The 21439-nt window shown below is 32.9% G+C and overlaps 1 protein-coding gene across 4 annotated transcripts; it reads left to right on the top strand.

The window, feature by feature from the left end:
- The first annotated feature begins 7348 nt into the window (after window positions 1–7348).
- Window positions 7349–16522, top strand: LOC133285850 (auxin response factor 8-like). Of its 4 annotated transcripts, none has more exons than XR_009748059.1 (14): window positions 7349–7934; window positions 8139–8254; window positions 8398–8496; window positions 8600–8656; window positions 8752–8907; window positions 8984–9068; window positions 10842–10932; window positions 11029–11193; window positions 11276–11398; window positions 12478–12553; window positions 13681–13828; window positions 14499–15502; window positions 15593–15767; window positions 16128–16263. XR_009748059.1 is itself a non-coding variant. In XM_061483145.1 (14 exons), exons 1-14 carry the CDS (start codon window positions 7892–7894, stop codon window positions 16297–16299), a joined length of 2523 nt encoding a protein of 840 aa, XP_061339129.1. In that variant the 5' UTR covers window positions 7349–7891; the 3' UTR covers window positions 16300–16522. The 4 variants fall into 4 exon arrangements, 3 of the variants coding, with proteins under 3 accessions (XP_061339129.1, XP_061339131.1, XP_061339130.1); XM_061483145.1 differs by having other exon boundaries at window positions 15580–15767; window positions 16128–16522; XM_061483147.1 differs by having other exon boundaries at window positions 8139–8246; window positions 15580–15767; window positions 16128–16522.
- Window positions 16523–21439: the final 4917 nt, after the last annotated feature.

Here is a 21439-nt window from a genome sequence, read left to right on the forward strand (position 1 = left end):
CTAGTTATATTCACCCTTAAACGTAATTGTGAGGCAGAGGTTATGTAGTTAATATTGAGGTTTTGCAATAAGATTGAATATGCTTGTGCTTAAAAAAACAAAAACAAATTAGACATATTACTTTTTCTTTGAAAGTTTTTTGAGTTTTGTCATGCTTGTGGACTTTGTGGTGTATATTCATAAGATAGTGGTTGATCTATTTTCTAAATATGAGTTTAAGGCTCTGTTTCAATACTGCAAAACAGTTTTTTAATTTTCAAAACAAAACAAAAAAACTAAAAAACTCGTTTGGTAAGACCTGTTTTGTAAAAAATGTTTTGAAAACTATAACTCTGTTTTTTTTTTTTAAATCAAATTTAGAGAACATATCTGAGTTGTTTTTGTTTTCTGTTTTGGTTTTTAACTTTCAAAAAGAAAAAAAATATAGAAAATAACTGTTTCCATAACTATTTTACAAAACAGTTTTAAGAACAAAAAAAACCAGAACACAATCAAACAGGCCCTAAGATTTTGCAATCAATAATATTATACTGTAAAAATCTTTTAGAAATAAATTATCCAAGTTATTTTTTAGTGGAATGATGAAATTCGCATTATTATTAATATTACTATTAAATTGCTTATATTAATTGAGTATGCTCACTTTAAGGTTGCAATATGATGCAAATAGAGTATGCTTTTATTCTCGTTTCCCATATACATTCGTCATTTCCATATTTGACTTCAACATGGGGTGATTCGGTTGCATGATTTTGAGTTTAATTCTAATGCTATGCTAATGTCATATTTTATTTTGTTTTGGTATCCTATGCTAATGTCATATTATTATTCAAGTTTGTGTTGAGATCTTATTTAATAAGTTTAACGATATTAATAATTATATAAAATATAATTATTAATGTATGCGTAAAAAAAATGTTACATTGACAGAATATTATAAATAAATTATATTTTTATTTATTTATTTTCAACAACAACAAAACTCTTTTTTTCGGTTGGAATATGTGTGATGTCAATGGCAAGAAGAAAAAAAATATTTGTCATTTTAAATATTTTTTGTTGATTTTTTATCTTCTCTCTTCTCTACAACTACAATACTTTCTCTTTCTCTCTTCTTTTAATTTTATGAAGGAGAGAAAATATAAAAAAAAAAAATATTTGTCATTTTAAGTATATAAGTTTGTGTCATTTTAAAGTAAAATTAAAATATTTTGATACATATTTAAAGTTTTTTTATTCTCTTTTTCATAAAATTAAGAGGAGAGAGAAAGTGAGAGTATTATGAAGAAAAGAGAATAAAAATTACTAAAATACAATAGTTTTACTTAAAATGACACGAATTCCTATCCTTTAGAACAGTAAACACATTTTCTATATAAACAACCATCAAATTTATAATAAAATACAGTCGTTTCAGTTAAAATTATATTTTTTTAAGACTAATATTTCTACAATGAATTTAGATAAATTATCTACGTTTAGTCCCAAAACAAATTCGTTTTGGGTTGAAAAATTAAAAAACTATAATGAGAAAGACTATTATAGCCCTGAAACAAATTATAATTACAAAGTTACCTTAATTTCTGCTACAAAACAACGTCATTTTGGGCTCAATGTAGATAACTTATCTACATTAACTGCATAAAAAATGAAACTTTTTTAAAATGACAAATATTTTTTCTTTTACAAGAATTGAAATATTTAAGGTTCCATTTTAAGTTTTTACGTTATCTTAACCTTTTACGAAATAAATATTGCCAACATATTAACCATTCACCTGTAACTTATTTCATAATGAAATAATATAGTAGCAACTAACAACAGTTATAATATTTCTAACCTAATTAAATAGTAAATTACATATAATTAAGTAAATTAGCATGTATTAGTGAGTTGAAATAAGTAAAAGGTCTAATTAAAGTAATTAGAGTCACTTTTGAGGTAAAAAGTACAGTCAGTGAAAATTAAGGGGTAAAAATGAGTGTAGGCAAAAGTATCCGAAATATAAAAGTAAAAGTAACAATATCCCTAGAAAAATATTTCAGATCTTTGAGTAAAGTTTGGAAGTAAACGAAGTTAACTAGATAGATAAACTTTTACCAGTTAAAATGACTTTCCTAAGTTAAGTGGCAAAAACACAAGCAATCTTCATTTATTCTTCTTCCGGCGGGCAAACAGAGAGGGAGAGAGGGAAGCACCATTGTTGAGCCACAATACCATAACTCCTTAATTTCTTCATATTTTTCACTTATTCCAAAGCCTAAACCACTTCAAATTTTTCCCTCTTTCTTACCCCTAACTTAGCTTTGAGTGGGAACCATTGTGGAGTGAGATTTTGCTTATGGGAGGGGGCAAAAATTTGACATTGGAGGAGCTTGAGGTAGAGTCTTCCATTCTTGTGGTTTAGAACCCTCACCTTGGATCATTGTGGTTGGATTGTGGTAAGTTTTCTATCCATTTTGGTTAATTTGAATGAGGTGCATGTTTAGGGTTTTAGTCTATGAAAATGCATGAATAGTAGGGTATGTTAGAGAGAGATTGAGACTAAATCCCTTTGTAAAATTTGTTATGAATGATAATTAAACGATGGAAATGAACTTAGATAGCCGTTTGGTTATTGTTCAATATCTTGAAAAATTATTCTTGAAAGTGTGAATTTCTTGAATTGTTGAGCCTTGAATGATTGTGTCCATATGATTGTTAGGATTGAAGCAAGTGGACCAATTGTTAGTGATCAAGCCATGAGGGAACCAATGGAGCTTGGTTTGTGTACTTGAATTATTTCAAGGATTGGCAAGTAGCCTCACCTTGTGGTCAAGCATTGTGGTGCCTTGTGTGACTAATGTGAATGGAAGGATTCATTTAGTTACCATGGGACTATTGAGAAGTTGATAGAATATGCACCTTAATGGAGGTGTTGAGTAGGAAAGCTTTTTTTAATAACGATTCCAAATGAATTATTTGTTGATTGAATTCTAGATTTTGTTTAGGTAACATTGGTGATTGGAAGGAATTATCAAGTGACATACCAAGAAAGGTTAGTGTGGATAAGTGAGCTAAAAGAAATCTTGCAAAGGAGAGGAAACATCAAGAGGTAAACCTTTGGATCTTGGAGGTTAATCCCTCTTGTTGTTCCACCATTGCTTTTATGGAAGTAATGGTTAATGAATGGATGACTGAGTGGTAATGTTAGTATTATGGTATGTTTGCATTCATATAGTATTGTTTTGTCATTGCAGAAAGGGCCAATGGACAAGCACTAGGGGCTAAGTTGTAAGCTTAGTGGAAAGGACTAAGATGCAACTGAAGCGTGTGTGATGATTTGATTGTTTAATTCTTTGGCCATTTGAATGCACGACTATGTTGTAATTAAATCATTGCTGTTGTTGCCTCTGTATATATGATGTAGTTCATGCCATGTGGATACTAACCTTTCATGCAGGAAGTGAACTCTAGGGTTAGAGGAGCTCTCCAAGAACCCTGGGTTTATTGAGTTTTATCTCACCCCGTTTGGGGAATGCTATTTCAGCTACTAGCATGGATGATGCGGGATGAGGCAAGAGGCCTGAGTAGATGGCACATGATAGCTTGTCATTTTGGGATGCTATATCATGTAGGATTGTTAGATGTATGTGCCATTTACATCATCGTATGTTTGTGTATTTTGAGACCATATGATGTATATTTGAAGGACTTAGTGCATGATCATAGTAGTGGTAACTACATGTTGTTTGTGAGCAATGGCTTTGATCATGTCTCTTTGACAACTAAGTTCTTTGGCATGTATGTTATTGTGAAGAATATTGATGTAAAATGATATTATGTTGTTGTAATTTAAATTGGTGCAAGGAGTATTTAAGGGATTCAAGAAGAAAGGATGGGATGTAAGAGCCAAAATATGTGTTGGATATTGTTAGTCATTCCTACTCTATTAGGTGTTAAGAGGATGGTGAAAGAGGGAGGAATTTCCTCATGAAGTTATGTGAAAACTTTTAGGGTTGAGAATTAATGTAAATATAAGGATATTATGGTTTTTTTATCCATTTTTCATATCCTATATGATAAATTTTGACCCTTGTGTCTTAATGGAAGTTATATATCTTTTTCTTATCTTTCCAACGAGACTAAGATTGCGTCAATCGGATTAGTATAACTCAAGTTATGAGTAAAAGACCAAAGTAGATTGAATGATCCTATTTTGGGATCAATCTCCAGAATTGTGGCGCTATTAGCGCTGTGGTGGCACTAACCGCGCCAACATACAGTGGAAAAATGCATTTCCTGCACTATTCGCGCCAGAAATTGGGAAATCCGCTGTTTCGTGGCTCTATTCGTGCTGGGCCAAGTGAGTTTAGTACCATTTTTTAGAAAATTCATAACTTGGGCTACGGTGTTTTGAATTGAGCGCAGTTTGAACCCACGCGTAGCTAACGAAGAGATCTATAATATATTGGAAGATGAGGACCATATAAGTAGTATAAAATTTCTTAAGTAACTAAAAAGTGGAAGTGTTTAGTGTTGAATAACAATAAAAATGAGTTTTTAAGCCTTGTTGGTCTAAGGGGACTACTTGGCACACTATGGTAGCAAAGTATAGTCTAAATAGAAGTACATTAAGTGTTCCACATCTAGTTTAAGTTATGATTACAGTTATTGAAATTGTTTTAATTACAGAATTGATTTTAAACATAATCGTTTATAAATGAAAAGGAAAAGTTTATCCGCCTTATAATACAATATATGTGATTGTAACTGCGCTTAATGCTATACGTAATATTAACAAATCAGTTCTAGAACGAGGTGTTACAAAAGTAGTTACTTAATATATATTGGTCATATATCACCCAAAAGTTGGTCAAATTAAAATAATGTATTATCTAGTATATGATTGATTCATGTTAAGTACACACGTAGAGGCAAATTATTGATATATTAGCTATATATGAGTTTTTATGAGTTAAATAAAACAATATTTGTTACAGAAGCTCTTAGTATCACAATGATATAAAACCATTAATAGAACAATACACAATTTTTCAAGGCATAACTCAATTTGCAAAGAGCTTACCCAAAAGTGAAAAGGAAAAGGGAGACACGTTCAGTTTATCTTGCCCTAAAATAAAAAGATACTATTATAAAAAAAAAAAAAGATTATCATAGCAATGTGTAAATGATGTTATTAAGATCATGTTGTTAAAAATGTTATAATTTATTTTAAGTAAAAAATACTTATTATTTTTTTGTAGGTAAAATAATTATTTAGGCAATTCCGATCAGGATGGTGATTAAATAAAATCTCTATAAAGTAATGATTCTATTATTCGAATCGTGGATATAATTGATTTTTAAACAATAATTAATTACTAGAAAGAATAAATTAAGATTTAAAGTATCATTAAATAACCGACCTACAATAAATATTCAAATAATAAATAAGTTTGACCTCAATATATAGTTCATAGACTCAGCTTGCACATATTATTCATTTTTTTTCCAAAAGAATGTGAAAAAAAAATCCAGTCACAAACAAAAAATGTTAAATTACTTCTGCTTTCTAGTTTTGTGCTGTAATATTGGGCTTTGTCCCTTTTCCTTCATAATTCTATTGATTATTTAGTTTTATTTTGGAGAAAAATATTTCTGTTTTTAGTATAAAAATGATTTTTTTATCACACTTGCGTAAAAGTAAATGAGTCTCGTTATAAAGAAAAAAGAGATAAATATTAATAAGACTCGCTTATTTTTAGATTTGAATCCTTTTATGTTTAAAAGTAGTCATATGGATATAGTGTTTGATCACAATCTCTTATTGATAATGGGATAAGAAAGAAAAAAGAGTATGATTTTTGAATAAGCGGTTGTTATCAAACAACATGATCACTTTTAAACACGAGAGTATTCAAATCCCTTAATTTTATATGAGTGTGCTATGATGCACGGACACGTCATTATTTCTGAAAAATGCGTGTCAGATACCAAAATGTGGTAAACACTCTAACATGTTTTGATACACCGTCAATGTTTATGCAGATTCAAATTTTATTTTATTTTATCTTTTTAACTAAACATGAAAAATTAATTTATAAATCAATATTTTCGGTTATGAAATTTGATATAAAAATTATTTTTACTTTATATTTATGTTATGAAATTTAAATATTTAAATGATTATACGACTTATTATAGACTGTTATATGTATTAAATGTAAACTATATTATATATATTAAAAATATCATTTAATATCAAAAAGTTTCCTAACTAATCAAATAATATTTTTTATAATTAATGTGTCGAAGTGTCATGTCGTGTTATATTTCGTATCAATATCGGTGTAACATAATGAATGTGACAGATAAATTTGTTCCAGAATAAAAACTGAAATATTAATCCCTTTATTTTTTTTAACTCTTTATTCTTTTCATTAATGAAGTTCTATCTTTTATAATGAAAGCATTAATGATACTTTTATTCACTTTCATTTTGAAAGAATTGCTCACAATTAAAATAACTGTTAAACGATTGTTGCTTTTATTTCATTAGAATTTCAGGTGTAAAATGAGTTAATACAACAAACGAATTTTTGTTGTTGGACTAAACCTCTAATTTAGATTGTTTATTGAGTTGAGCATGCCTGATCAACACAGATAACTTTGATCCAAACTAACTTGTGAAATTTGAAGTTGGGTTGGATGATTACATTATTTCTCTTTAGCTTGAATTAATTAAATCTTAGCTTATTTGGATATTGATTAATGAATTATTATTTTTCATCAAATAAAAATTTAACTAATGGAATTACATAAATTTTTAATATTTAGAGTATTTTAAAATAAACAGTAATACAATTTTAATAACTTTGAAAAGTTTTCAATGCAAAACAACATTTTTATTCCAATAATATCTTTGCTTTTAACTTTTTCTTGCTACTTATTACACTTCACATCCATTTGCATAGCACGCGCTTCCCCCTCTTTCTTTCTCTAACTTTCTCTCTCTCATACAGATATTTTATTTTATTAAAAAAAAAACTATTTATTAATAATAATATTATTTTATGGTAATATTTTTTACCTCAATACTCCGTACTTGTGACAGTGACCGGTGAAGGATGGTGGCACATGCCTGCTGTCACATCAATCAAAATCAACGCTCTTGATTATCAAGTACGGATGATCCAACGGCTCAGATTATTTTTTCACCCCATAACTCTCAACACGAACTTTCTCTCTCCTACACTTTCTCTCTCTACTGCACCATGTCCAGCTTGGTCGGGACCCCTTATATTTGGCAAAGACCCTTTTTTTAATTTTTCTCTCTCTATCATTCTCTCTCCTCTCTCATCACTGTGTGCATTTGTTCAAAGCCAAAAATCTTCACTTGGTGTCATTCGATAGTGATATGCCACAAAAGAGGGTCTTTGGTTTTCAACACTACACTTCATTCTTAGCTTTTCATGGCGATCTCGAAGGACGTGCAACCGTTGCAGGTTAACTCCAATTGGGTTTTGCTTCTGGGTCATGGCTTTGCTTGAAATTTGCAAAGAAAAGGAAAAAAAAACTTTTTTTTTTTTTGGGTGTTAGCTGTTGTTGTTGTTGTTGTTAGTGTGAAGAGTTAGTTCTGGGGTTCTTACTAAAGTGATAGTGGTTGGTTGTTCTGAATTTGTTAGGATGTTGTGGATTTGGGTTTTGTTTGATTTTTTAAGGTGATGTTGTTTCTGGGTATGGAGTGCATTGGATAGGTGTAGGAGAAGATACTGGGGAATGCAATGGCTTGAGGCAAATTGAAGATAGTGTGGCTTTGAGCTAGGGTTTCATATATTTATGTAATTGTCAATTATATTGTGTCTTTAAATAAAAGAGTAAAAAATAAAAGAAGATAGAGCTTGATGATATGAAGCTTTCAACAGCAGGATTGGGTCAGCAGGGACATGAAGGTATCCATTCTAATTCTCTCTTTTTGTCTTTATTTTTTTTTTTTAATAATTTGAGCAAACATTCAGAGCTCTTAGTTTTGCTTCTTGTCAGGACTTGTATATAAATATTAGGTCTCTCTTTCATACCCTTTTCTGTTGCTAGAACATCCTTGTAAGTTTTTGTTTTTCTCTTTTTTGATAATTTGATGTGAATAATGATGGTAGGAGGGGAGAAGAAGTGTCTGAATTCTGAGCTATGGCATGCATGCGCAGGGCCCCTGGTGTCCCTACCAACTGCAGGGGCTCGTGTTGTTTACTTCCCTCAGGGTCATAGTGAGCAGGTTTTTTTTATTTTTTATTCCCTACTTCACTCTAGATAGTTTCAATTTGCATAATACATAAGATACAAAACTTGGGTTTGTAGCCAATTCAATGGATTCTATAAATGGAAATTTGAGCTGAAGATATTGAATATTGATTCCAGGTTGCTGCCACAACTAACAGAGAAATTGATGGGCACATACCCAATTACCCGAGCTTGCCACCACAGTTGATTTGCCAACTACACAATGTAACAATGCATGTGGGTATATTATTATTATTTTTTTGTTTAGTTATGATGGTTGAGTTATGGTTTCTTACCTTTAGAGTAAACTCAGTGTACTCGAGCACGTTTTAATTTTCAGGCAGATGTTGAAACAGATGAAGTATATGCTCAAATGACCCTACAGCCATTGACTCCGGTATAATGTTGTTCTTTGATCAACTTGATTTGTGTGTTATGAACCTCTCTTTGTGTTTTTGGAATTTTAATTTGCATTTTTAATTGTGGATGTAGCAAGAGCAGAAGGATACATTTCTTCCCATGGAATTGGGCATTCCAAGTAAGCAGCCCTCAAATTACTTTTGCAAGACATTAACGGCCAGTGACACTAGCACTCATGGAGGGTTCTCTGTTCCTCGTCGTGCTGCTGAGAAAGTTTTCCCTCCACTGGTAGTGTATATATTTTGCCTTTGTGTTCGACTCTGGTTGGACGTGGGTTTATTTCTCTTATATTTGGGCTATGCAGGATTTTTCACTGCAACCTCCAGCACAAGAACTAATTGCTAGGGATCTCCATGATGTTGAATGGAAGTTTCGACATATTTTTCGGGGTAGGACTCTAGTTCTTTATTGAATCCAGTCTTATGATCTTGTTATTTTATAGTGTAAGTTTTAATTGTATTGAAGAATATTTTGGTAAGACATATTTTTCATTAGAAACATATGCCTTTGGCACCAATGAAATTCTTGGATTACTGGTTTCTGCATTTTTACATCATAAACATTAAGATTCACCATTTTAGAGGGGATCTTTTGCTAAGATCTCAAAGCAACTTGGGCACTTCAGCAGTCTGCACTATCTGCTACATCTTAAAGATTAAATTAATCTGCAAGTCCTGTACCTTTTGGAAATTTTTAAATAAGTTATAGTTTAAAAACTATAAATAGATTCGTATACTTTTTAAAACTTTTTCAATGGGGTCCCTGAATCTAGATTATTGTTAGGTCCCTACTGAGACTCAATTAAAAATGTTTTTGAAACTACAGGGACTCATTTATAATTTTTAAACTATCGGGGAATTATTTAAAATTTTAAAAGTATAGGGAAGTTCACATTAATGTAACTTATCTTAAATGACCAAGATCTAGGAAGCATCCTGTTTGCACATGAATCAGATATATATTGCATACTATTTGCTGGCATTTTTCTTCTGTAGTTTTCATGTGTTTCATGAACTTGTACGGAAAATCCATCATCTTCAAGATTAAATCCTAAATCCTCTGTTGTAACTTGTAACAAATATCATTTCAACTGTTATGAGCAAATGATGCAATGAAGTGATCAGATCTCATTAGTGCCCATTCTTGTGCATGAGGAACTTGAATAATACCCAAACTTGAGTGATCTGACTGTGGATTGTGACCATGATGGTAGGTTGAATAGGAGATTTTGCAGTTGTGGTAAAAAAATTTCAAATCAATGTTAGAAATTACAGTCTTTTTGTGGATATATACTTTTACACTTTTTTATTGAAGAAGATCTAAATAACTTTGGAATCATTTGAATCTGAAAGTTATCCAACAGTAAGTGAAATGATATTGTAAGGAAATTCTATCTTCCATTATAAATATGGGGATTGCTCTAATCCTTCGTGTGTTCTGGAGTCAGAAAATCTGTTCCTAATAAATTTTCCATATGTAATTGAGATTCTGGCTTTTTACTTTTTGGAACCCTCCTAAAACTACATTGCAAACAGTATCTCAACCAGTTTCCAACAGAATAAACTTTATACTGTGAAAGCTGTCTTATCTCTTACAAAATGTCCTGCAAGCTACTGAGCCACACAAAATGATTAATTTGGCAAGCACAACTGTTTACCATGGGAAATACGGCCAGTTTGAAGGTGGAGCTGTAGATTGGTTCAATTATGTACATATTTAGCTCTTTTAAACTAGACAATTTTACAAGGAGCATTAGCTTCTGAAAAGGAAGTTCCAAAAATTTCGATCTTCAGTCTTTTGCTGGTTTTCTTTACTACCCTGTGTTAGGGAAACATATTTTATCAATCCTCTTGTAATATTTGGTAGTTGTAATGTTTAAGAGAAAAATGGACCAAAAAATGTAATAATTACATATTTTCAATAGGTTCTTTTCATTTCCTGTTGTTTTAAATGAATGTCTTGAATTTGTCTATTTAGTTTTTGGCTTCAGAGTCAATTATTCTACTACAACAGAAGTATCAAACTTTTAGTGCACTATTGTTAAATTAGAGATGTGTACTAGAGTCATTATTATTCATACTACGTATACATGATCATAAACTTTTAGGTCTATAGTATTTCCTGCACTTGCTTATGTGCCTCTTGCTTGCATATCATTTCAGGACAGCCAAAACGACACCTTCTTACAACGGGCTGGAGTATATTTGTTAGTGCCAAGAGACTTGTGGCTGGCGATTCTGTGCTTTTCATATGGTATTTGTTTCCTTTAACTCTTTTGGCAACCTTTTCTTTCCCTTGAATGCTAAAAATTGATTCTTTTATGTTTTTCCTATGTATTTTCACTTCCAGGAATGAGAAGAATCAGCTTCTTTTGGGAATACGTCGTGCCATTCGACCACAAACTGTAATGCCATCATCAGTATTATCCAGTGATAGTATGCACATTGGACTTCTTGCAGCGGCTGCCCATGCTGCAGCTACTAATAGCTGTTTTACTGTTTTCTATAATCCAAGGTTGTGAATGTCTTAGTTTCCAGTTGTGATACTTCTTTATAAGAAATTATAATACTTTTTTTGACAGCTACATCGTGGGCAGGGCTAGTCCATCTGAGTTTGTCATACCACTTTCAAAATATATCAAAGCTGTGTACCATACACGTATTTCTGTTGGTATGCGTTTCAGGATGCTTTTTGAGACTGAAGAGTCAAGTGTGCGCAGGTACTTGTAGATGTCAGTTATTATTTTTCCTTAAGGAATAGTTAATTAATTTTTTTTTTCTGGTTCTTGAAACTTCAGATATATTTCCTATTATACTACAACTCTTCCAGTTAATTGTATTTTTTAAGAGGTAGACATATGAATAATACATAAGCTGTACCTTTTAAATAAGTAAAGATAGTAATAGCTTGCCTTTGCCTAAAATGAGGTTGATATTTCATCTGCATGTATACTATCTAAGGATGCAAGTTTCTGGATAAGCTAGTGAGTAACGCATATCTCGGCACAGTTATAGAAGCCATGTAGCAAACACCGTAGTAATACGAAATAGGTCAATTGAATAGTTGGTTATGAGCTCTAAATTTTGGTATGTGAGAGAAAAAGTTAAGCAGATGCGATTTGAAGAAAGTGGACACCAACCTATGTTGCACTGACACTGATACGGGACACAGAATACGACACGATATGACACTCCGACACGTTAATTCTAAAAAATGTTAAATTTCGACACATTAAGACACGTTTTGATATTAAGTAATATTTTTAATCTATGTAGTGTATATTGTATTTAATATTCAATAATTTAACAAAAAAGTGAAGCTAGACTTATAATACCAATCAATTTTGCAATAAAAACATAAGATATCCTAAATATTTATATTAAACTCAATAAAACGGTAATCGTAATCCAACAAATTTAATAGTTGGTACTAAAAACGCAACGCAACATTTGAATTCTTTTTTGAGTCTCTGGAATGCGTGTTGGAGTGTCGGATAGTGTCGGAGTATCAGGGAGTGTCGAAAAGTGTCGGACACGACACGTCAGGATTTTTGAAGTATCGGTGCTTCATGGACACCAACTACTAAATGCTTTGGGAGGCTGTAAGCCTGTAAGTGTACTGTTCTACTTCTACCTATGGTTTTGAATTTTTTGATTTTGGGTCGTGAGACAAAATGCATAGGGGTTGCAATCTGAAGGCAGTGGAAGCCCGGAGCCTAGTGGAAAAAAATCATCCTCTGGTAGTGCTGCACCATGCTATTTTGCCTTTACTTATCCATGTCTCCCCTTTGTTTTGCAGGTACATGGGTACCATAACTGGCATAAGTGATCTGGATCCTGTTCGGTGGCCAAATTCTCATTGGCGCTCTGTCAAGGTGAGTCAGATAGCAGTATAAACGGTTCCTTTTGTTATTTATAAAAATTAATCCCACTTTGCAATTGTATACCAATGATGAAGGTTGTCTTCTTAGATATCTAACCATACTTTATGAATGCACTTTTCAATACTAATCTAATCCTGTTTCTTATAATTTATTTGGTACTTCTTTTCCCTCATCATTCCTCATCAAACGATGAGAAAAACACTTTTAAGCTATAAATCAAGGCCTTGACCTAATAAAAGGGTTCAATTAAGAAAAAAACACTTTTAAGGCTGTTAACAACTTTATTTATGTATTTTTGAAATACAATTTTAGTTTATTATTGGTTCATTGGTTGTCTGATGCATCGGGAACCATAGTGCAAATATAGGTTTTTTCTCATTTCCTCTTATCATACGTAATTTCTATTATGCTTTTGTGAATCTATTATAATTTACAATTGTTACAAGAATTGTTTGCATGGTTACATATCAGAGGTCTTCAACATTTCTTCGTTTTAATACCCAACCAGTTGCGTTAAATCCTTCATTAAGTGGATGTACCCTTTATGGGTGCTGCTTATTGTCCTGGAGATCATTCGACTAACCTAAACCGTAAACCTATCCCATTATGATATATCCTATACATGCCATCAATCAATCTAATTTTCAGGATTTCAGCATTTTTACCTTCCGCAAGTCCTTATTTAGTTTTCCAAATTTTAGAATCCTTGATTGCTGTCAACAAAATATTCAGGAAAGGATAGCTGTAAGGATCAATCTGATATTTATTAACTGTGTTATTTAAAGCACATATTGTCTTTTCTATATTATTTGTAAATGTAAGCCAACCTAGGGCAATTGATGAACAGTACTATATTTCTATATATTTTTGTAATAATAATACTTGCATATACCCTTGCTCTACAGCTTTTTGATTCTGGTTTCACTTGTTATTGTTGTTATTATGATTATTATTGTCATTATATTTACATAACATAAATAAAGAATGATAGGTATAACACACAATGGTCCTTTGTGATTGTCCCGGACAGCTACAGCATGTTTATAGTTTCAGGGTTTAATTTCATTAGATGTTTTAAAAAATTGCTTTTACTTGGTCCTTTTATCCATTGTGGATAGGTTGGTTGGGATGAATCAACAGCAGGAGAGAGACAGCCACGAGTATCATTATGGGAAATCGAGCCTTTAACAACATTCCCAATGTATCCATCACTATTTCCGCTTAGGTTGAAACGCCCATGGCATCCTGGCACCTCATCTTTGCATGGTACATTTTTTCTCAATGCCGACCTTTTTATTTATATAGATTTCATTCTAATTACCAACAAGGGTTGGGTGTGGTGGTAAGCAAGCCACACTCTCTCATTGGGAGGACCAAAGTTCAAACCTTGGCATTCTAATTGTGAAACTGGGTTCACAAATGTCCACCTGTTAACTATTTGTTTTTCTGATGCTTGTGTTTTTTAGCTATGGCATTTCATGTAATTGAAAGCATTTGATAGTTGAAATTAGTAAGATACTTCATGCTTTTTAATTTTTTTTTAATAAAAGGATATTTTATCTAAATTAGAAGGATTACAAGGTGCAAGGATAAGATATCCTCCCAAGACAACCATGGGATGTTTTCGTTTTTGGATTTGGATACGGCCATGAGATGGTATTTTTAATTATGTAACTAGAAGTCTAAATTTTTTCTAACTTCCAAGTTATCCAAATTGCTTTTCTAACTTTCAAGTTATCCAAATTGGTTTTCTAACTTTCATATTTCTTTCATTCTTCATGTCTGAAACAAAGGGATTAGATTTCTTTTTCTTTCTTTTTTGTTAATCCACATTTAGGTATCGTAGTGTCTCTAATCCCCTCTTTTCAAACAAATGGCCATGGTTATTTTGAGGGTCTTCTTTTGTCTCCTTTCTTTACCAAGGATCTTGTTACAGATGGCAGCGATGAAGCAACTAATGGGTTAATGTGGCTGAGAGGTGGACCTGTAGACCAAGGTCTCAATTCCCTAAATTTTCAAGGCACTGGTATGTTGCCCTGGATGCAGCAAAAACTGGATCCAACTTTACTAGGAAATGATCAGAATCAACAGTACCAAGCCATGTTAGCAGCTGGTTTGCAGAACCTAGGTAGTGGATATCTCATGAGGCAACAAATGATGAATTTTCAACAGCCTTTCCAATATCTTCAACAATCCGGAAACAATAATTCTCCTTTGCAACTTCAGCAGCAGCAAGCAATTCAACAATCAGTGTCTTCTAATATGCTGCAGCCACAAGCCCAAGCACTCACAGAGAACCTGTCTCAGCACCTCCTTCAGAAACCACATAACAATCAAGATGTCCAAGCACAACAGCAGCAACATAATTATCAAGATACGCTTTTAATTCAAAGTGATCAGCTCCATCAGAGACAACAATCCAGTGTGCCTTCACCATCATATTCAAAACCAGATTTCTTGGATTCAAGCATAAAGTTCCCTGCTTCGGTTTCCCCTGGACAAAACATGCTTAGTTCACTTTGTCCCGAAGGAAGAGGCAGTCTCTTGAATTTATCGAGAAATGGTCAGTCCTTACTGACTGAACAGTTATCCCAATCACCATGGACACCAAAGTATGCACCTATGCAGGTCAATGCCTTTGGCAGCACAATGTCACATGCACAATATTCTGGAAAAGATTCTGCAATGGTGCCACCACATTGTAATTCAGATGCCCAAAATCCTACTCTCTTTGGTGTCAATATTGATTCATCAGGCCTTCTACTCCCCACCACTGTCCCTGGTTATACCACTTCATCTGCTGATACTGATGCATCAACAATGGCAATAGGAGAGTCTGGATTCCAGGGTTCTCTCTATGCATGCATGCAAGATTCATCAGAGTTTTTGCAAAGTGTAGGGCAAGTTGACCCACAAAACCAGACCCGAACATTTGTCAAGGTATAATTCTGAAGTATTCTGCATCCTTGGGACCCTTCTTTTATTTAATTTAGTAGTTTCATTTTGTCATTCCGCAGGTTTACAAACCAGGGTCAGTTGGGCGCTCACTTGACATCTCACGGTTCAGCAGCTATCATGAACTGCGAGAGGAGTTGGCTCAGATGTTTGGAATCGAGGGGAAGTTAGAAGACCCTAGATCAGGCTGGCAGCTTGTATTTGTCGACAGGGAGAATGACATTCTTCTCCTTGGAGATGATCCGTGGGAGTAAGTACAAGTTTCAATTACACTAGTTTGTGATCCAAAACATTGGGGAATGGATCCATTCAGTTAAAATTTCAAATGACCAGATCATGTGAAAATTGTGTCTATTTCTCTCCCTTCATAAATACTCACAAATCTTGATACAGCTCAACCTATTTATTGCCTCTAATGAGAGAAATAGACATGATTTTCACACAACAAAATCATGTGAAATTTTGACATATGAGATTTCATTTCTAAGTACTCTTTCCTTGATTTTTAACTAAAAATACATGCTATAAATCTATAATTATTTATCTCACTTGGTTAATGCCTGTTGACATTTTCTATATTGATGTGCATTTTCTGCATAACCTCTTGCAGATCATTTGTCAATAATGTATGGTATATCAAAATACTTTCACTTGAAGATATTCAGAAGATGGGAGAGCAAGAAGCCCTTGCTCTCAGTTCAGGACAAAGGCTAAATGGCAGTGGTGCGGAATCTCACGACATTGTTTCTGTACCAACATCAATTGGCTCATTTGAATACTGAGATAGTTTAAGAATGTATTCCTTCAGTTCCCACGTTCAAGACAGTTTCTACTTGTTTATTACTTCCGTTTTTTTGTATGATTTGAAGAAAATATACATTATGATACGAAACATAGGACAAGCTTTTGTGCCAATATGAACTTAGCGAACCACCAACTAGAATTAGTGTTATTGCTGTTTTAGCATTTGATTAACCTCTTGCATGAACTAATTAATTTCCTGTTGAGTGGTCGAATAGTATTTTACTCTCTTGTCATTGAAACCACAACTATGTATTCATACTGAGAGATCTCTTAATATGCTACTGCACTGTTTGAGTAATAATTATAGCTTTATATCAAATATTATGTTGTTGCTAGCTGCCTATTTTAACATTTTACAAATATTTATTTTTAAAAAACATTTATTAACAATTGAAAACATTTTGGTTTCCTTTTATTGTTGCAGCTGTCTCTACCCTGGTTACTAAATAGTTATATAACTAGTAACATTCTATTAGTGTATATGTTAATAGGGCAATGTTTTTCTCATGCTATTGAAGAGGAGGAAATCTTCTACATACTCAAATTCATGATGGAGCCCACACATAAAAAATAAAGAAAACAAAATAAATTATTGCACGCAAAACGAACTCTCACTAACATGAGAAGAGAGCTCTCTTACAACATAAGAATTCTTTTTCCCATGTTAATATTATGGGATATAGCAATATGATTTGGTACCAAAAGTTTTGTACGGAATTTGGGTTTAAAGCTCTCTAATCATGAGATTTGCTTCTTCGAATTGGACTAGTCACGAAGCGATGAGTTGATTGGGATATCACAAAAAGAAGATTTTTTACTGACTTTTTAATTAGTGCATAATAATAAATCATGGTTATAGAGAGAAAAAAGTGTTAAAAAGTAAATTGGTAAATAATTTAATGCAATTTTTTTTTTTTAAGTCATTTTATAAAAATATATTTATATCATTTAGCATTTATATATAAAACTTTTTATTAGTAAGAGTTTATTATAGTTGTTTGTTTGAAAAATCATATTTACATGGTTTTGATCACACTAAACATGGGACACGATACGATACTTCGACATGTTAGTTTTAAAAAATGTTAGATTTTGACAAATTAGAACATGATATGATTAATAACATCCTTCCTCCTTCGGATGTTAATGGTCATGACCGAATTTTGTGGACAAGGACATCTAATGGGAGTTTTTCGCTGAAGTCCGCTTATATGGCCATATCCAGGGGTAACGAGGAATCTACCAATTTACCTTGGAATCGCGTTTGGCAGTGGCATGGACCTGAACGGATTCGTACGTTCCTTTGGCTATTGTTAGGAGATAAAATTTTGACAAATGAAAGGCGTTGCAGACGGCACATGGCGGGTTCAGATATATGTCATCTGTGCAATTGTTTTACGGAAACTTCCTTACATGCAGTTAGAGATTGTATTGCAGCAAAAAAAGTGTGGGAGATTGCAGTTAAGCGAGAGGCTTGGGAGGATTTTTTCTCTCTTAATCTTCAGCAATGGGTGTTGTCCAATATCTCTGAGGATCGTAATTGGTCCAATTTGCCATCATGGCCTCTTCTGTTTGGTATCATTTCCTGTTTCATTTGGCAAGCTAGGAATAAGAAAATTTTTCAGGGATCTTCTGTTCCTGCTTATGGCACTTTTAGAGCTGCTATGGTCTATGGTGAAGATTTTTCTTGGTCAGAAAACACGCTTCGGGTTGCTGGTCTTGAGACTAACTCGAATAAAGAGAAATTAGTTTCTTGGGTTTTTCCTTCGGACCCTTGGGTTAAGCTCAATGTGGATGGGTCAAGTATGAATAATGGAGAAGCTTCTGCTTGTGGGGGTGTATTTAGGAATGCTAGTGGAAGGTGGCTTGTTGGCTTTTGTAAAAATCTTGGCTGTGGTAATGTTTTGTTAGCAGAACTTTGGGGTTGTCTCCTTGGGCTTGAGATTGCATGGAGGAAAGGTTTCTGTTTTGTCTGGCTTGAAGGTGATTCCTTAGTAGCCTAGTTTTTCATAAGAGAAGGGTGCAGCTCTCATCATCCAGCCTCTAACTTGCTCTTGCGCATAAGGAATATGCTGGATTGGAATTGGAGGGTTAGAATTTCCCATATTCATAGGGAAGGGAATGGGGTTGCCGATTGGATGGCCTCTTTTGCCTACTCCTTTGATTGGTCTTTACAAGAGTTTGACTCGCATCCTTCTGGTTGTCGTGACAAACTTGAAAGGGACTATGTAGGAGTAGTTTGGTCTAGGAGGTGTTCCTAGTTTCTTTTTTTTGTTTTTCTGTTTCCTGTTTGCTTTTCAAAAAAGAACATGATATGATATCAAATAATATTTTTAATTTATGTAGTGTATATTATATTTACTATTCAATAATTTAACAAAAAAATAAAACTAAACTTATAATACCAATCAAGTTTGTAAAGAAACATAAGATATAAATATTTATTATTTACATTTTATTAAAAAAAATATTTACTATTCTATTTTCAAATTGAAAATCTCTTATACATTCTAGTGAGATTTATTCGGTATCCATTTTTAATTTTTATTATATCAGTTTAGTAAAACATCAATCAATTTTTTCATGATAAGTAATAAAATTTCAAATATTATAGATGTCAGAGCGTGTCAGAGTGTTAGAGAGTGTCGAACACGACACTTCAAATGTTTTGAAGTATCGATTGCAACATAGATTACAGTGCTTAATTTATGTATTATTATTGTATGTGGCACTTTTTATTTGAAAAACTATACTTATTTTATACAATTTTACAGCGTTTTCCTTTATTATTGTTTTATGTGAACTTCATTCCCCTTAGTAAATATTTTCTGTAAGGGTAAAGTGTATAATAAGCTCTAGGTTAGTGAGGTTACTATAGTATTATTTTATGACATGAGTCGGTCCAGATACTGGATCATTGGTTCAACTGAGTTCAAATAGATATATTATTCACATATTAAAAAATATAAATATATTACTTATATTAAAAATTCATAGAAGAAAACTATCAATAATAGAAACTATTCCATATTACAATGATGAATAAAGTGGCAATCTATTATGCAGCAAGCAAAGGGTACCCATATCACAAGAAATAAGTGGCAATCCATTATGCAGCAAGCAAAGGGTACTCGTATCACAACAAATAAATTTTCAAACTTATTAGGTTATACTGCTACACTGCAAAAAGCCAAAAAGAATTCTAGTTTTCATTGCTGAAGGCCAAAGTTTATGTAAGGATTTATCATTTATCTAATCACTATTACATGTTATAGGCTTTCAAATAAATGATGAGATGCACCGTATTAATAAAAGGAAAAGATCTCATAACACTCTTATAGCCACCAAAGACGACAAATACTCGTTTTCAACCAACAAAACAAATGTCAAACTCCTTATCATCAACATCAAAGAAAAGACAAGCAATAATTTCACACAAACTAAAAGAGAGTGGCGCCAAGACTTATAACCTGTGAACTAAAAATATAACACAAAAAATAAAATAAAAATAAACAGGTTAATTGTGACTGGTCCAAACCGGGTTTCGTATAACTCACCGAATCACCGAAGCCCGACCGAATCAACTAATTTAAACATGATTGATTACATGACCAATTTAAATGGCCGTTCGGAGAACCCACCAAGTTATCAAGGCTCAGGTCGACCGACCGGTCTGAATGGGGTTTTAAAACACTTGTATTATTAATGCAAATGATGTTTATGAAATGCAAGTGACATGAATTTTATGTACCTTGCTCAAGTCGAAAGTGCCGGAAAGCGCATTTGTCTTGCGAACGTTGGTCGAGTCAAGCTCATCTCATAATTTGAAAAATTAGTTCCATCGTTGTATTAAAAAAATGCAGATACTTGTCATTCATTTTTTGTTAAATAAATATCGACTATGAATTTGTCATCCAATTTATTTATAACACAACACCCCCCAGAAAATGTTATTTTCACATTGAAAATAATCACAGACGGAAGGGTAAGTTAAGCACCTTTCATAAGGCTTGATAAACTCAATGAACATCAATTTTCATCCGCTTCAGATTTTACCCCATGAATATCCTTTGAATTTATATCTTTTAATCACAATATAAGTGAAATTTCAAGAGGTCGATGTGATCTGAGTTCCACTGTCCATATCACAGCAGGACGCATAAAAACAGCATAGGGGAAGATTTCCCATTTTTCAGAAAAGAAATTTACTAAGAATCACACTCCTAAAATACTACTTTATGATCCATTCCTGCTATTACTAACCATAAAGATGTTCTAGCAAATCCATATATTAATTTATAGCTCCTATTTCTTCCTTATATCTTGTTAAATGACTACGAAGGCTGCACAACAGTAGTGTGCAAAAAGCAGGACTCTATACATGCAATTCAATTGCGTGTTTACCACACTAACCGAGAAGGGGAGGTTTCAGATTCTTCAATATCAACCCCATATTAACCCGAATACACCATTTAAATCCAAAAATTACCTCACGTACTGAGTTGTTTTAGAAGCCAATGACCTATTATACACGCTTCAATTAGAATTCACAACACAATTGTTTTCATAATAACTAACAGTTTCTCAACACTTCTCTAATAAAATTTTATAATTCCAGCTATTAATTCAAAATCTGGCAGAAACACAGACAGCAAGTACAAATGCGTCTCGAGTCTAAGGCTTCAATTATTTCCAACAGCACTGAAGAGGGCAATATAAGAAGAATAACAGTGTACTCTAAGGCTGCAATTTTCCTCATAACTAGAGTAAATTGTATCCTATCACCTGAACGGAAATGCAAATAGCTTGCATTGTTTCCTATATGCTGATTGTTGACAAAGAAACTACTCATGGAAAATAGATACATGCAAGGAAAAATTAAGACCACAAACCCTGTTTCCTTCTACCAAAGCATCATACCAAACGTTATCATATTGTAACCTGACTGGTTGCCAATACTTTCACAACGTTGAACGGCGCAAAATGACTACAAGAGTAAAACCACCCAACGGGTTAACTTAATCCCCAAATCCAATATTCAAATTCAGAGTGAATTGATTTAGAAAGTTCAATCAGTTTAAAACTTCAACTGGCAAGCCTCAATAACAACTTATAATG

The sequence above is a fragment of the Gastrolobium bilobum genome, unplaced genomic scaffold, assembly GCF_033153095.1.
Source record: "Gastrolobium bilobum isolate Gb01-03AN ecotype WA unplaced genomic scaffold, APGP_CSIRO_Gbil_v1 utg96756, whole genome shotgun sequence".
NCBI classification, from domain to species: Eukaryota; Viridiplantae; Streptophyta; class Magnoliopsida; order Fabales; family Fabaceae; genus Gastrolobium; species Gastrolobium bilobum.